Source organism: Rissa tridactyla, chromosome 4 (genome assembly GCF_028500815.1).
Source record: "Rissa tridactyla isolate bRisTri1 chromosome 4, bRisTri1.patW.cur.20221130, whole genome shotgun sequence".
In the NCBI taxonomy this organism is placed as follows: Eukaryota; Metazoa; Chordata; class Aves; order Charadriiformes; family Laridae; genus Rissa; species Rissa tridactyla.
The window spans coordinates 22,837,125-22,855,420 of record NC_071469.1 but is presented as its reverse complement, the minus strand read 5'-3'; the positions used below and the strand labels follow the sequence as shown (position 1 = coordinate 22,855,420).

The window sequence follows — 18,296 nt, the reverse complement described above, 5'->3', positions numbered from 1 at the left end:
ACAATTATGGCTATCAAAGTAACGTCCCGGCAGGTCCACTTCAAAGCCTGACTCAAATTGCTTGTGGATTCGACTCCACACATAAAACAAGCCAAAAGACATGTAACAGCACGAAAGGCAGGAGCAATTTAGGGGACGGTCACAAATCCGTGAGGTCTGAACAGTCCTGATTTACCTTTTAATAATAGTTTACGCTTAAAAAAAAAATTAAAGAGAAAAATCCCCATTATTTTACCAACTGGCTAATAAAGGAACTCTGATGAGTTGCATAAATATCCTCTCCTTTTCATGTAAAAAGATGCAATATACTCTTAAGCGACTAGCTGCCAACAAAGTATTAAAACGTATTTAAAAACAAACAGCAGGAAAAAAAAATATCTGGTTTTACTCTAGAAGTTGTCACGTTTCCCTTTGGTTATATGGCACTCTGTGCTGTGGGAACTACTGCGACATGATATATTTAAAAGCTAACCGTGTCCTCTTCCGCACTGGAAAATGTTAGAGCATTGCCACTGACTTTACAATACGGAATATGATGCTCGCAAGCCTGTTTAAATAAGGGGCTGACCCTGTGCAGTGCTTAATTCCTGATGAAAAAAAGGAGAGGAGGATGCTCGTTGTTGAGTAGAGGCATCATCATTGCCACCCGCCAGTTCACCGGCCTTGAACCCCTCCATCATTTAAAACAAGCAAGACTGTTTACACTACCGCATGATAAGCTGTTTTACAATCTAGTCTTGCCAGCTTCGTGCTATCACTACAGTGCTTTTGCACACTCATGGCAGTATTGGATTAAAACCTTTTCTGAAACGCACAGCCTGAAGACAGGTATCTCTTAAGAGGAATGGCACAGTGGCACGTCCAGAGTGTTACTGCTCTTCTACTTAAAAAATGGGAAAGTGCTTTAGGTTTCAGGGAATGGACCTCACGTCTGGTTTCTTTACAGAAGAAACAGCTGAGTATTACCCATTTCTGAAAGGTAAGGCTGAAAGGTGGAAAATATACGAGTGGTATGTAATTCCACAGTTCCTATTCATCTAATGCTCTTGTCTGGAGAGCTTGCTGAAATAAGAAACAGGCTTTTGTGAACCAGTGACGGGACAATGCTAGGCGGTAGCAAATTTATCAGTCATTCCAAATGTTCTTATTTACTGTGTTTTCAAAGAAATGTATATAATAGAAGGCCCAGTTATTAGCAAAGAAAGCCTCTTGCCAACCTCTTTTGCTCAACAAAATTATTTTCCCCTAGACTTTCAAGTAGCTTTATGATCCATAAATTATATACAGAACCCAGAAGGAATACACAAAGCTCCTTCAATTATTAATAACTAAATGCAATGTCATTCATGATTGTGCAGCAAGCCAGCTGCATTTACTCTGTGATGGTTTGCCACTGCAGGGGTTGTCATTAGAGGATGCCAAATGCTTAAAAGAAGAAATCACCCACACTAAACTAGTTGTAAGGTGAATTTATAACCAACTCCTTAAGATCAGTCATTACGAGGACGCATGTGATGCATTTTAAGTGACAGATTCTTCATTTTTTCGGTAAATTTACATTTAAAGATGTTGAAAATTATCATAAATTAGCATAAAATTAAAGTTACTTGATTTTACTAGGCAGCTAATAGTCAGAGCGATGTGGCTCAATAAAAATCACATGCTACTAATTTTCCATTAAAAAATAGCAATAAATTCTTGCTCCAAGGAAACAAACACAGGACAGAATAGGTGGGAACTCAAATGGGATTCCTACTGACTGGGTTATTAGTGAACAAGGCTTCTAACAGATGGGTTTTAAATCAAGATGCCCATTTTCATCTTATTAGATCTACTCCTATTTGTTAGGAGAGAGATTATCAATAAACGGAAAGCTACAGTTCCATGGAGCAGAGCAACCACATGCCAAAAAGACATCCCTGATTTACCCCACTCTTTAGTCTCTCGTGTTTGCTTTTGCATAAAGGGGCTATAATTTGGATTCAAAAGCTCTGCCCATGGGACTTACTCCAGATCCCAATCCTTTCCAAAAAAGCATAAAAATAGAACGAGAGGCCCGGGGATTACAGAAGCAATGTCCTGGGGGAAGGTGTACTACTATGGGGTTAGCATCCCACAGGGAGTGACTGCAAATAGGGATGATGACAAAGAAAAACAGAAGGCCACAGAAAGGTGAAAAAAAAGAAATCACTTAAAAAAAAAATGGGAGGAGAGGAAATACCAATACACTTCAGAAGAAAGGCATGGTGGAACTGGTCAGGAAATGGATAGCATTTGCATCTCAGAAAAATCTTTGGTTTTCACTTACATTTTGAAAGATTTCCAACCAGTTCTGCTTGGGGAAATAAAAGAGGAAGAGAAAGCAGGTCAAGGAGAGAATTAGCAAAGGATATCCGCAGAAATGAAAATGAGTTATACAGGCAGAGTGTTTCACAAGATCAAAAGTCACGTACCCTGAAAGTAAATTAATCCGATTTGTATCTTGATATGCAATAGCTCAAACATAAGATAAGAAGAATTACTTAAAACTGATATTAGTAGATTAATAAGAGTTGAATAAACTAATATCTAAACCACTCACATTCTGTATGCGCTTCTGAGACATTCTAAAGCTTTATATTGCTCTTATACAGTCACATACTCAGTAAGAAATGGATCTGTGATCTACTTAGTTCAATCTAGATCACCAGTGGACAGAACTCCCCTGGGTTTCAGGGGACAGATTTTGGCCAGCTGAATCTATTTTTGCTCACAGTCCTGGCTGTAGCTCTAACTTTGTTATTGAAACAATAACAGAGTTTTAAAATAAGCGCTTGCTCTGATGTTTGCATTATTTTTAAATTACAAAGGGGAAGAAAAGGTATTTAAGAATTCTGTGCTTACTGTAACAGTGAGGGGAAATTTATTTCAAGCAATGCCTTATTTTTTTCTCCATTTTTTTTTTCAAAACTTTATTTCAAAATTTCCAGAACCTGATGTATTTTCACATGTGTTAAAGCAGTGGCTTGCCCTTTCAGGAAAGTCCATGGGGCAGTCTCTACAGCTTTTCATCCTACCGACACGGTCTATTTTATTTGTTTGAGGGATCTTAACCATAGTTATACGTATAAAAATAACATGCGCAGATTCTTCTTAAAATATTTCAATTTGGCTGTAGTGCAACGGCACAACCCTCAATCTCTGCAGAGTTAAGTTTGGACTTTAAAAGTCCCGACTCCGTTCCCATTGTTAATGGACAGGAGTTCTGTTACTGATGTCATCAGGAGCCAGACGGGAATCACAGCAGCTGGATCGCAAGTCAGTAAGGAAATAACGTCCTTTGCGCAATGTTAGTGCCTCTGCCTTGCAAAGGGGTCTTCCTCAGGATGAGACGAAAGGAAGTCTCAGTCATTTTACCCAAGGTAGATTATCTTCCCTAAATTTCTCTACCGGCTTTAAAAGAAGACAGGTAATCACATTCTGTTGGCAAAATGGCAAAAAGTTTTGCTGAAAAATACTCACTGTATTCCACACCAGACACAGGTATATTCCTTTGATGAACAAAGCAAACCTATGTGGAGCTTAAATACCACCTATCTATCCCTGATCCTCCTGGATGACAGATATTGTATACCCATAGGTGACAGGTTTGGTATGTAATTGGAAACACCCAATTAAAAGATACGAAGAAAGCAGTACAGGTAAGTTGGGTCTGTGGATTTTGACAGGTTCCAGGTTTGCTAAAAAAAAAATAACACTCTTTTTACTGTCCAGGTAGCGTAATTTCAAAGGGAAATTCAGGACACTCACAACTTTAACTACAGGTAGTTTACCTGTTACCTCCTTTACCTAGGCAAAAATAGTAATTCACAGATACTGTAAGTACATAATTTTACTTATGCTTTGGTATCTATACTTGTTGGCACATGTTACATATGTTTGGTTTATTTAATCACTGCTTGAATGGCTGCTTCAAGGGAGGAAAAAATAAGCAAAAATAAAGCCAGCATGAGAAATAAAGTCACTGTAATGAAAGCTAGGCCTGAAGAATAACGTAGTAATTGCCCTATAAATTCAAAGTGAAAATAATCATAAATAACAATCTTCCATCTTCGAATAAAGTTAGGCACAAAACTCATTCTTGTCACACCCCAATGATCAGGAGCTGCACAGGGAACTGTGACACTAATAGCAGAAGAGCAGGTATTTTAAAATCTACTCATGATGAAGCGGGTAAGGGTTGTTAGTGTCACATTTTGGGGTGTTTTGTTGTTTTGGGTTTGGTTTTTTTTTCCCCAAAATAAAGGAAGAGCAGCAAGCTGTGGCAGTGCGGATGCACTTTTTTTCCCTAGGGAACATTTTGTCTTGTAAACTTGAATGGGAAGTTTTTTTACTTAGGGAAATTCCCCAGGAAGCTCGCGTTTGCAGTTTACAGATAATTGTGAAATTCCTTGAGAAGCTACAAATGTTTGGTGAGAAAGGAGAACTGAAATTTAAAAAAAGGAAAAAACCCAAGCAATTTCCCATTAATTTTTAACCTGTGATAATTAAAAAAAACCAACAATGTATTTCTAACAAACACTACCAAAAGTAATTTAACCTATTACCTAGGCATAAGTTGCATATAAAGTTTTGCCTAAGTTTCCAACTACTGTAGCTTGGATTCATTCTGGGGAAATATGGGCTAAAAAAGGGAGTTAATCAGTAAACTCTATGCTATCCTCCATCCTGCAATTTCTGATGCATCGACAAACAAAGGATAGCAAATCCAGGCAAAGCATCTTTATTGGGACTGGCTCGGCTTAGCTCTTCCCAAAACCTACAGGTTTTACCCGCTCCTTAAGGTTTCCCACCAAGGCGGCTGTGAATTCTTCTTCCCCCTTTTCAGCGGCCTCTGTAGCAGTGAACATTTGGGACAGAGGAAAAAAGAAAAAAAGGCCTAATAGATAAAAATTACCCAGGATATTTTGTAAAACATCATTTGCAGAATAACCTGGACCAAATTACAAGGCCCATGCCACACAGCTGGTGAGATTCTCTGTGGAGTGAAATTCCACCAGCCTCACCTCAGTGGATTTGCCCACATCAAGCAGACGAGGCTTAGGCTGAGGAGACCTACTGCCCAGTGGCAGGACGGGGACATAGACACAAACCTCTCATGCACTACAGATAACCAAAGAAAATTACAAACATCATAGAATCATAGCATAGGTCGGGTTGGAAGCGACCTTAAAGATCATCTAGTTCCAGCCCCCCTGCCCTGGGCAGGGACACCTCCCACTAGACCAGGCTGATCAAAGCCCCATCCAGCCTGGCCTTGAACACCTCCAGGGATGGGGCATCCACAACCTCCCTGGGCAGCCTGTTCCACTGCCTCACCACCCTCACAGTAAAGAATTGCTGCCTAATATCCAACCTGAATCTACCCTCCTTCAGTTTGAAACCATTACCCCTCGTCCTATCGCTCCACTCCCTGATAAAGAGTCCCTCCCCGTCTTTCCTGTAGGCCCCCTTTAGGTACTGGAAGGCTGCTATAAGGTCTCCGCGGAGCCTTCTCTTCTCCAGGCTGAACAACCCCAACACTCTCAGCCTGTCCTCAGAGCAGAGGTGCTCCAGCCCTCATGGTAAAGGCTGTCTGCTGAATGTACTGAAATTGCAGTTCAAACAGCCCAAATATTGTGTCAGCTTCCAAGCTTGCGCTCTTCCAAAAGGTTGGTGTAACTGGTAACACCTTTCTCACGTGGAAGGTGATTATGTATGATAGAGCTTCTTGCACCTTGCCAAGATGCACGTTGGCAGATGCACTGGCCACTTCCATAGAGACTATGCCGACTAAAGTGGACATAGAAGTCCTCTTAAGTAAACATTTGAAAGGTATTTTCCAAGGGATGTTCACAGAAGAGCAAGAGCTCACCTTCAAAGCACAACCAGCTCCTTGTTGCATGTAAGGCACTACTGGCTTTGCTTCCTTTCATTTAATACCTTTGTAAGTCAGTATTTTCTTTTCTAGATATCCAGACTATCACTGCGTTTGGTTTTAGAGTCTCTCAGGGAACTGTACAGGAATATGGTCTGCCAAAAATATATATGATGGATCTCATGTTAGAGACATGCTACATGCTGTGCAGCTTTGAAGCGTTATTTTCCCCTGCTGTCTTCGGGTGGGTCTTAGACTTGTCAGCCACAACATGGAAAATATGGATGGTAAACAAGCTAAAAGTGGTGTGAATAAAGTAAATAAAAAGCTACTGTCAAAACACATCCAATTATGCTCTGCTGTGGAGATTTAACACCAGAGGATGATTTTTCAAAGTAAAAATAGTGTGGGATGCCTTTTCCATTTGTAGATTAGTTTGGAACGAAAGGCCTGTTTGTGCAATTTAAGTCAAATGCACTACGACATAATGATGCTCTCCTCAATTGCTATTCTTTTTTCATGGAAAGTGGTGGATTTGTTGTTGTGTTTGTTAAATACTTTTCAGTAGAGTTTTTTTAATCCAAACTACTTAATTCAATTATACTTTATTGTATATATATATATAAAAGTAATTACATGTAATTACATGGGAACAGCAACACATCAATACCTTGTGCAGGAACAAAATACACTAATACATTCAGTCACACTGTTGAAGAAGGGTAGCACCATAAACTTTCCAACTAATGGGAGCTAACACATCAGAAATCACAGATTTCATCATCTTAGTCCAATGCTATGGTTTTTGGCCTCCTTTCTGAGTAACAAATTAGTCAAAACACTCCACCTCATTACAACTGCAAATTTAACCCAAGACCACACTTCTTGTTACTCTGTTTTGACACTACTGGCAACCTGCACAGCAGGACAACATGCTGCCAGTTATTCGCATGCAGTTTGGGGGACAACAAAACCAAGGACCATTAAGATCTTGGGGAAATAAACATGAAATGAAATAAACAGCTCAGACGGCAAGAAGTGCCAACAGAAGACCAGCACCTTACAGAAGAACCCATAACTCCTACATACGATAACTAAAGAAAACCAGTTAAGAGTTTTAATGTATTATGCAAGGACTGACTACCAAGAAAACACCAGAGGTCCCCTATACGAATGATGAAAACCACCTTTTTCAGGTAACTGTTAACAGAAGTATCCAGTTTTGAGAGGACCAGATGACGTTCTGAGAAGCATCGTACATCCAGACTGACCTTCTTCCTACAGAAATTCAGATCCCCCTGAGAGAAATAAGACAAAACTGCCTGCTGAACTCGCTTTATTGCAGAGAGTTCTTTAACTTCTCAAAAGCTTTCAAAGCCTATTCTCGCCCTCCGCCCTCTTTTCAAGAATTAGAAGAGGGGATATTGCAGGAGCCCTTAAATACGAGCAGACATCATGCAGACCAGGAATATATTCATAGCAAGCTATTTCTAATACTGCCTAAGGCTGGAGAAGAGAACAAAAAGAATTAGAAATGTCTGCATTAACTAATTATAAATGTTTTTCTCAGAGACAGAGCAAAAAGAACATAAGCAAGGGAGGGGTAACATCCGTAATTTTCCAGACCTACATTAGCAGGTAGCTGGTAAAGAACCTGTTCTACCTGCTGGGAAAAAACATGAGAAGTAGTCCTCAGAAAATGCATAAAATTTAACTATATACAGCCTTAGAGCATAGCAATTTGAGGATGTCTACACAGAAGGAAATTTTCAAGTGGCCTGGAAGGAAAAACAGTTCTGTCTCCTCCTTGAGTCAACCCTGATTATGAAACAGGGTCTAAGCAGGAAACGCAGATCAACTCAAGAGGGAATATTCAGACCACTGTGTCCTCCAGTTAGCTTGGACACCTCATAAAAATTATATATAATTAATGATCCAGTAGTCCCACAGCTCTGCAATCCCCACTGGAGCAGAACACCAGTCTTGGCTAAAGCCAGCGGCAAAGCTACTGAAGATGGTTGACCTCCACTGCTAGCAAGGCCAGACTGTGGTGAAGCAAGATGGAGAGGAACTCTGCAGACTTCTGGCGGATGACCCTCAGGGTTGCATCCCTTCAGCGTAGCAAATGCGAAAAACAGCTGAAACAGTTGCCCATCAAAAAATATGAATTTTATTCCAATTAGTGTCTTCCCCTCTATACATTTTAAGCATCAAGAGTATATGAATGTCACAGGTTCTCTCTCCTTATTGGATAGAAATACTGCACCCAAAGGGCTAGACACTGATTCTGAAAAGGGATAAAAAATAAAGAGGAAATGGGAAAAAATCCCAAGTAAATAGTAATGGAATAAGTGAAGTAGCTATAAAGATACTTTATTTCACTGCCTTGCAGCCATTTACTGAGATGAGAGGGTATAATTGGAACAGCCCAGCAAAGCGGGGTCAGTGCTAATTATGAAACCCCACCCAGAATACCCAACTGCCTGAGCTGAAATAGCTTTTGCAGATACTGAGAGTTCTGAAAGAGAAGGGCACTGGCAGCACATTTCACCAAATTAATCTCTGTTGTGACTGACTGAAAATGGAGATACACCTGAAGCAAACTGTTCTTCCACCAATAAACCATCACTGCTTTAAGTAAAGCAAACCACTGAACCACAGTTCTTAACTGCCATCACTAGATGTCTCTTACTGCCCTGCTTTCTGAAAAAGTTGAATATCTTCAAACAACATTTTAACCTTGAATGTTTTGGTATAACCTTGAGTACAGAAACTGTAGTGAAAGAAACCACCTCACAAAGACCTAATAATTATTAACCTTTTGTTAACAACAAAACCATGGATATATGTTTAGGTATCTTTCAGCATTTGCTTTAATATTACTGATATTCTTCTCACTGGTATTTAATCCAGGAAAAGGTCTTTAGGAAAAGGGAGGGAGGAGCAGGAAAAGGCATTTGCACTAAGAAAAACAGGACGCTGTAGGAGGTCCTCACCGTAAACTGCCTGCAATTTGCTAGTGAAAATAAAACTGCTTTTTACAAACCGGTATGCAACACACAGATATGCCATGGCTATCTTGAAAAGAACGATAACCCAGGAGTTTTAGGTAGCAGAGTTTTATTTCATTTAGAACCTCAGAAGTATTAGCAATCAGCAAGGTATCTGTTGACCAGAGCTTACAATACTTTTACATTCTCTGCAAAATACTCATTTATTTCATAAAGATCCCGCAATGAGCCACTCTTACCTCACTGCAACAGCCATGCTTCCTATAGGGTTGATTGGCAATGGCCTGGCTCCAGGAAATATTCCTCTACTCAGAACTCGAGCTCCATTCTGTATCACTCCCGGAGGAACTAAAAAAAAAAAAAAAAAAAAACAACAACAAAAAAAAAAAAGAACATTTTTTCTTTTAAAGGAAAAGTTAGAAAAAGGTAGGAGCAAAATGTGGAACTTAAGCTTTTCAATGAACTGAGAACACGTTAGCGAGGCTCGCGTAGTACACTGCTTACCTTGAACATCTCAGCCTCCGCTCTTGCGAATGCCATGCTATTTCCAGTGCTATTTTCATGGCAAAAAATTTAACAGCAACCAGTGATAACATGGCTTATGGAAGCCACTGCCTGACCTAGTTGCTGCAGATCATTCCTTGTACAACCAAATCACTTTTGTTTTGTAATCCCCGTTCTGCTGGGAATGCCTGTGCTCGAGAGTCAAAACCAGTGCAGATGTAACTATTTTGGCTACAGTAACAAACGACGACCCTTTACAGATAAACAGAATATAAGCACTTCACTGCAAGAACATAGGTCATAGCTTTTTATCACCCCAGCTTACTTTCTGAGCAGCAATCTCTTGGCCTCTGTCTCCTGCAAAATAAAATATTAACTACAAATGTGGATTTACCAGGAAAGGAAAGAGAAAGGGCTCAAAAGGCATTAGCTCCGTACCACTAACTAGCCCCTCTCTCTTGCCACAGCTGACCTCTGTCACGCAGCCTGACAGCAGCCACGCACCTCCAGCACGGGGCCAGGTCACAGCCCAGCCTCCCCCATCCAACATGGCGCCTGGATGCCGCCGACACCGAAGCGCGCAGGTACCGGTCACTACGGATGAGAGATTTCACTGGGGACTTTTAGCTGGGCTGTATAGCAAGAACTGCAGCTCTGGCCCACAGGATTTTAACCTACAACCGAAAACTTTTCTACCCAGGCATGTTCTCGTGCGCTGCTCAGCCTAGGGCAGCCAACCCCCAGCTGAAGGAAGAGCAGAGGGACCGATACCAGCACCACCAAAGGAAGAGTCTGTCCTTAGCAGGTCCTCAGCAGGTCCTCAGCACTTTCCTCCTCCACTGTGGAGGAGGAAGGACCACTAAACACCGTTCTTATGCTTGGCACTTACCAGGGACTTACGCGTAATGCCACTCGTTTGCACAGCTATTATGTCCCTTTTTCAGGTTGGAACCGTAACCTGCAACAGCCTCAAGCCAAACTTGCTTCTTTAATGTCCACAGCTAGCCAGTTAGCTCACTTTTTCTTTACTATAAGTCATTATTCATACTGTAACTTCCCCTCATGGGGAATGTCCAAAAAGAGAATGAACGACGATCATTACTCCTGGTGTACTATTTTTAAACATACAGGTATTATATAAACACATAGAAGATAAACGTAAACCATATCACTTTAAAACTACAGGGAGACTAGAAGAATCATTCAGCCTAAGAATCAACATGTACACATTACAGTTACACCTGAAAATTATGAGGCAGAAAAATATAGGCTCAGAAGTACATTATTTCTAAGCCGCTGAGGTACATTTCACCTTCCTGTCAACACCAAGCCAGATCCACACCTCCCGCTCCGCTATCCTGATGCTCACCTTGCTTCACTCCAGACCACACAGATTAGGTCTGGGAAAATAATCTTCTTTCTCCTGCTGGTGAGAGCACATCATCCCCCTATCCAAATCCTGTCACCGTGTTACAGCCACCCTTGCTTTTGAGCACCTCTGAGGAATAGGTCATTTATATTTAGGTGATAAAGTACAGCCTCAAATGGCTAAAATTACAGAACCTACTTTATAACAACTAGGGTCAGCTTTCAATGGCCAAAATAATTTAAAAATTGCTTTTTGCTATTTATACTTCACTACTTTGTGCAATTTTTCCGCCAGCACTAGATTATGAGAAATTGATCAAATCTGTTTCACTCTGGGGGCAGTATCAGGCTTTCAGTGCTCTGATGTTTGGGTTAGTAGACACTGTAGAGGAACATTATCTTGCTAAAAACTCCAAAACCTGAATTTCTTATTAAATTTGTTTCAACACCATGACCTTAAGATGGCCAAAATACCAGTGTCATGAAAGAAAAGCAGTCTGCCCAAGGATATGGCTAAACTAAAATGCACAGATAACAGGCAAATTGAAAGCAAGCCATAAACCTGCTAAGTATCAAAGGATGGATAAAAAGACATCATTTCCAATGGGCATGGCTTTTCCAACAGGCTTTCAAGAGGGACAGATTCTGTACCACACTACACAGTACAGTTTCTCTACATTTACAAAGTCCCATTAAAAGAAACAAACAAGGAGTTTTGACCAAGAAAGAGCTGGGAATTTTGTCTTCACTCTGATACAAACTATAGAGTTTTATATTGACATGAAACACTTCTGCATGCACACAGAGCCACCTGTCAGTTAGCTGTGGATGTTGCCTACATATATATGCATTTAAAACTTGAAAGCAAACACACTGAAAGTTCTGCTGCAAAAAGAGAGCAACAGGCTCCTTGACGCCCAAACTCTTCTTTTCCATATTTACCTAATTATCCTGGTCTGTTGGCAGAGTTAGCTGATGCTTATCTTATACTTTCTCCTCTCCTACCCTCTTCTGCCTTACTGACAAGTCCCATTGCTTCTTTGAAAAATCCCGTTCACTTCCCCATCACTTCTCTAAAAATACTGTCTCATGTCTTTCCTTCTTTACCTTCTCTGAGTTTCCTTTTTTCCTGGGCTCCTACATATATAAAATATACTGCCAAGTCTCATAGCTTAGACTTTCTACACATTGATGTCTCTGCTTGAACCCACGCTCCATCTTCCCCGACTCTTTGCATGTTTGTAAGTCACGGTGTGCTATTCAGGAACACTCTTCGACAGCTTCACATTTAAAAACATCCCCACCTCAACACACACACACACATACTCGCCACATCTTCCCTTCAGGAATTAACAACTGTTTTTTTTTAAAAAAAAGAAATGGTAGAAGTTTGCTGTCCTCTGAAAGTATCCCCCAAAAGACAACTTGGTACCTACTCCTGCCTATGAAATTCGCTTCAATTATGTCTGCCTGTTCAGCACGCCACCACTCATTGAAAGGCTTCAATAGCACTACTCATGTCAGAAGAGGCTTCAACTATGATTCTATGATTCTAACTTTTCTCTGAAGTACACCACAGCTTTGTGTATTGAAATCACCACTCAGAATTCAATAAATATTTCAGCTCGCAACAGCAGTGTTATTGCTACTTGTTTTTATTTTCATTTCCCAAAACTCTGGATTATGATGCAGCAGTACCACTACATCACTAGGTAAGTTATGCAGGCTGACAAACGGGAAGATTGTATGGAAGGGGTCAACTGAAGGAGGACACTGGACAATGCAGTGTATCCTTTCAGTAAGCATCCGTAACCATAATGAAAAAAAAACCAACACCAAACCGACCACAACTTGCTAGTAAATTAATTTCTGTAGCATTCTAAACCTAACATGAAAAGCAAGATCAAAATAATTCAATGGTGAAAGGTATTCATTTCTAGTTATCCACATAACCAATGTGCCACTGTAAGACTGATCTCCATTGCTCACACATCTCTACTTATAGCATTTAAAGCATCAATACTCATCCTTCATAAAAGGACAGTAATTACTTCATTAAAAGAAGTATCTATGTATATAAAATGCTAATACATCGTCCCCGGTATCCATACACTTTCCCTGCCTTTGTGCAGGCTGTATGAAGATGGCTACTTACTATCCAAGGAATTATTTCCACATGTTGGTACTTTTGAAGGGTTGGGGATTGTTTACTGGAAAATACATGGTGCTTTTATTCCAAAGATACATTCATGCCTCCCAAGCCTTAATTACATTTCAAAACCATACTTTGAGGTGAGGTATTTATATTTCAGATTGGAGATTCGAGGTGTGGAGGTAAGATAATTTACTCTAAGCCATATCATCAATCAGTGCCAGTCTGGACTAACACCTTACAGCCCAGACTCCTCTTTTCTAATGCTTCTTTAACCACCAGTACAGGCAGGTTACATGGTTCCCAATTCCTAGGCAGAAGTGTGAAATGTAATTTACACCTTTTCTGTGCAAGCGCTGAGAGACGTTTATGTCTGGGAAACTCAGCTCAAGAAAACAATGCAAAAAGATCTGTGCATCTCTTTGATACAGGATTCCTCTTTCACAAAACATTCCTAGCAAAACGCAAGGAGTCTGAAACAACAAAATCATTATTCACCTTTCAGCTTTCATCACTGCTATGTTTTCAAGGTGGCACTGGATCTCATTCTGCTCTGAAGAAGCTTAAACCCAGGAAATACTTACACTGGAGTGAAGTTAAACCATGTACAGAGAATCTGCCCCATGTCTGCTGCGTGAATGGGCAAATGATTTTTGGATCTTATGCTGCGCTGGTGGAATTCCACAACCTGAGTAGGATCTGCCGGCATATCAAGCCTCCACCAGCTAACTGAGGAGAGAGGCAATTCATCCAACGTCAAAAAGCAAGACTGGATCTCTGAAATTCTCCAAGGGGGAAAATAATCCATCTTTTGTAGCAAACTTTCACATTACGGTTTAACAGACAATAAAGTGAATGCCATGTAGGAGAACACACCATAATCTGAATCCATCAAAACACTACGTTCGGATAGCGTTAAAAAGATCCAGCAGAAGCCCTCCAAAATCCAGTGTTGTTTTGTAACCCGTACTCAGCCTCTGGAGGAGGAAAATAAGCAGAAGGCCACATGATCACTCCACAGCCAGTGCAGGACTGTTTAAATTCAGAGCATGGTCTTGTGCGCACATTAGCTGAGTAGAATATCCCAAACTATGGACTTCTTTCCTCAAATCCCTAGACAGATTGCATCCATAACCTCTTACTTGCAAGTGTGTGTGCGGGTGAAGCAAACGTCCCCCAAGCAACTGAGCTAACAACCTCATCCAAGACCTTCACAACAATCAAACCCATGTTAGCCTGGGTCCTTCCCTGAAGATCTGATTGTCTAACACACAATACAGCAATTTGGCAAAATTCAGATGGAAAAGAAGGAGGAAATACTCAAGGGATAGAGTCATCAGATATCCCAACAGCTCACTAAATAAGGAAACCAACTTTTTGGTTAAATGTTGACATGTGGAAGTTAAACGAAGTATCAGCGCTGAGAGCGATCTGCTGTAAATCAAGGAAATGAAAAAGAAAGGGGTAACAAACATGTTCTTTATGTCATCTGGGAAACAAGCATATGCTCCATTAAACTGTCTAGCTCAAGGTAGCCAATATTTAGGCTAGTGAGGAAGGCTGAATAGTATTTATTGAAAACGAACTTTAAAAAAGTGGAATACTAGAGTATGAAGGGATCCTGTAGGGACGCACTGGTTCTCTGCCTCTTCTGTCACCATGTGGCACATGCATTTATCTCCGGGCTCTCTTCCCTGACCCATCTCTTGTAGCACAGAAGAAATCATAGCCCCATACAGAAATCATTATAGGCAAGAGATACTGAGTTTCTGCTAATATCTGTCAGCTTCAGCTTTTTTATGCCAATCTCTCTTCCAGGACAGTGTTTAGCAGAATACTTTATCTCAGGCTACAAGAACTGAAAATAGGAAATTGCTAATGATGTATAATTGATGGGACATAAGGAGTTGCCAAAAGCAAACGTTATCTGCCAAATGTGTAACTTTATTCACTTCGACTCTCTTATCCCAGACATAAATTTGATGCCATCTGCGTAACTTCTATTTTACTGCTCAAAGACAATTTTACAGCTCTTAAATTCCATAGTCTGTAGTCCTAACAGACTGCAAATCAAGGATGCACCCAACAAGCCATTTACACTAAACAAAAATTTGAGGTGGGGGCAGAGAAGTCTATTCTGATAATACTATCACACTTGTCTAAGGACATTTAATAAAAATAGTTCAATCTTCCGAGTTATTTTTTGTATAAGTAGAAAACCACGACTAACAATTCTAACAAACTAAACAATGCTGCTAAATCAAATTATGAGGAGTAGGGAGAAAGAAGTAGGAAGTATTTCATAAAAGTAAGTTTTCTTTCCAATTCTGTTTTCTCACCTTAATGACTTAATACTGAAACACTGAAGCAAAAAAACCCAATAAAATCCTCTTTAATAGAAGTTGAGGATGCCGTTCCCCAAAAAATCTCACAACTAGAATGGAAAGTTTCAACCTTAGGAAAAGGTCTTTTCCCAGTTCTCACTTTGATACAGAACTGTCAGCAAATACAGCTTTATGAAACATTTCACTGTCAATGATTTATTCTTTTCTGATATAAAAAGTTAGTCTGGAAGCTTAATAAGTTCTAAGACGTGACTTGTCCACAAGCAGTGCAAACAGAACATTACTGTTATCAAGTTTCATATACAATAAAAAAGTCCCAAGAAAACCGCACGTTCTATTTCATCCTATTTGGAGGATTTCTGTCCGTTGTTAAGGCAATTTTATATAATTTTTTTTTGCCTTGATTCCGTAAACATATCTGCCATGTATACAATCCACTTGCATTAGCTTAAAAAGCAAATTTCATCAGGTTACAATTTCAGAAGTATAAAGGTACAGTATTAGTAGATCTCTTTAGGGAGGTATTTCTCCTCCCATCAAATTTGAAATATATGTATCTATTCTGCGTTTTATATGCTTTGAGACGAAGATTAATAAAGCTTTCCAAACCAGAGAGACATATTGATCTCAGCTTTGGAAAGCTTGCTTTTAAAGAAGCACCCAGCAAAACTCCATGCTTACATCTTCCCAAACATCTTTACCACAGCACTTCAGTCTCCTGTGAGGAACCACCCACAAAACCAGTGTTGCAAAGTCTCCCGAAGGCCACCACTTCCCAGCTAACCTGGGTGAGAAGTGGTGAGCAGTACTGAAAACTGGAGATGGATGTTCGGAGCTAAAGACTCTCACTTTCATGGTTTCTACCCAAATCCTTTCTGCAATCACTGTTTATGCCTGTTTGCAGTATTAAACTTCAGCTGGAGCAATGTACTTACATTTGTGTGCAATTCCCAAACTATATAGCAAAGGACTACTCATGAATTCGAAGCTATGTATAATATTGTGGAGTCAGGAGCTTCTTGTCTAATCATTTCCAGTGATTATACTTCCAGTATAATCACTTTGACCACAGTGTTGTTTCACTAGCAGTAGCAGCAGGACACTCCACACACTCCACACACTTAACTGGTCCTTCCTGAAGAGCAAATGGTTCCAAGTTCAGAACGACCTCACCAATTAAGTAGGTATTGCTACTTAAAATGCTTACAGTGACTTGAATCTCAGGAAGTCCAAACACTGCAAAACCACCCAAAACAATCTCCATTTTACTGATGGGAAAACACAATGGTTTGGCAAGACTAAATGACATGCCCAGGACGCAACACTCTTTTAAGAGCTGGGAATGCTATATACTGGAGTGACACCTGGTAACACTTACTTTCAAGACATTGGTAAGAATTGAAGTCTTGAAAATCTTAACAATTGTACAAAACTAACCCGTGGGCTTCATTGGGTTAGTAGCCACGACTTCTAAATTGAGCTTTATCGCTTGTTTACCATCTCCTTTTCCTCTGTCCTCTCTGTGAAGTAGATTCCCATCAGGGAAAACAGGCCCAGAAATTTGATGCAACTTGCCGGAGACGGCCAGCCAGTACCCAGTTCCCTGCAGGTCAAACTACAGTTTTCAATGCAAGTCACGTATTTTGGAATTAATATTCATGTACTGGCTGCTAACAAAATCCAAAGTATTTGTAACTTGTGATAGCTGCTACTGAACAAAGCAGATGTTTCAGTTGCTGCTTCTTTTTAAACATAATCAAACCATACAAAACTTGATGAAATACAAGGACTTCCATAAACTGAATCAAATAAAGTATTAAAAATATGTTCCTACATGCCCTTTCTTGGCATATCACAGAATCTTTCATGCTGCATTTTGGTGCCAGCTGCCAGCTGGATTGTATGTTTCAGTAGAGTCACGCAAAAGCTGGCTACTTTGAACTTCGGCCTTTAGTTACAATCTAGAAATATTTGGTCTCTGAAAATACTGAAAAGCATAATATTTTAGAAATTGATTTCTGATGTCAACGCCCCAACTATAATTACATTATTTCCAACCTTTAGTGACGATGTGAACAATCAGTTTCATGAGTCTATAGAATAAACCCCCCCAAACACAAAACAATCCTAATAGCAGTGTTTTACTCTTTTAAATTCTGCCATAATTTTATGTGTGAGAACTAAAGCACTGTGTGACTGGGGTAAATGATAAGCACCGTTTGTGCCAGCTCAGACACCATTTCAAGATTTCATCTGAAAGCAAAAGCTGATTTTAGAATTCATGTGTGGTTGTTAGCAGTGTTTCACACATGGGTATGGAATTTTAAACGGTCTTTTAAAAACATAAAGCTAATTAATCAATCTGCTACAAAGCACGAATAGTGTACTCCGGATTTTCCAATGCCACTGAGATGGGATTCCTTTCTGATGGACTATATTAAAAGAATAATTTTTAATAAGACTTTGAATGATGGCTGTATCTATCTTCATGCTAAAGATGCTTTTAGCACCCACATTGCCTAGATGAGCACGGATTGTTATCCTGCTTGAAAGGTAGCTTTTAACCCAAGAAGATGCCTTTAAAGTCATAAGACAACACATGTAACCATCCACACAAACGTGAATCCAGACTCTGTCACAATCTACTTTGTGGCAGGTATCCATGTTTCACAAAGACAGTTAAATGTTTGCAGGACAGATGTCTGTAGCCAAAGGCCTTAATGGACCAGAGTTTTAAACTTTCTGACTTGTCAAGTTGTTACACCGTGAAACGACACTCAGGTTCTGCCTCCGTCTGACCATCTTTGTTGTGGAACTAACTGGCCCATTCGGAGTCAGACTCTTGGACCTAAAGGGTGTTTTCAGTCAGGTATTAACACCTGTGGCCAAACTGTAAATTATGTCCCCCCGTGTTCAGATCTTGTTTTCAGAAGATGGGGCATTTTGCAGCCCTGATGGCTTGAGCACATGCTTGACACTACAGTCTGATACAACGAACAGAACTCTACATCTTCAAGGGA

At 40.1% G+C, this 18,296-nt stretch overlaps 1 protein-coding gene across 5 annotated transcripts in view; it reads right to left on the bottom strand.

Moving 5' to 3' along the window:
• FOXN3 (forkhead box N3) overlaps positions 1 to 18,296 on the bottom strand; it is a 215,787-nt gene that overhangs the window by 7,437 nt on the left and 190,054 nt on the right. For all 5 annotated transcript variants that reach the window (XM_054200089.1, XM_054200090.1, XM_054200088.1 and 2 more), the window contains one exon: positions 9,147 to 9,255. In XM_054200089.1, coding sequence (XP_054056064.1) covers positions 9,147 to 9,255 — 109 coding nt within the window. The remainder of the gene's footprint in view (positions 1 to 9,146; positions 9,256 to 18,296) is intronic.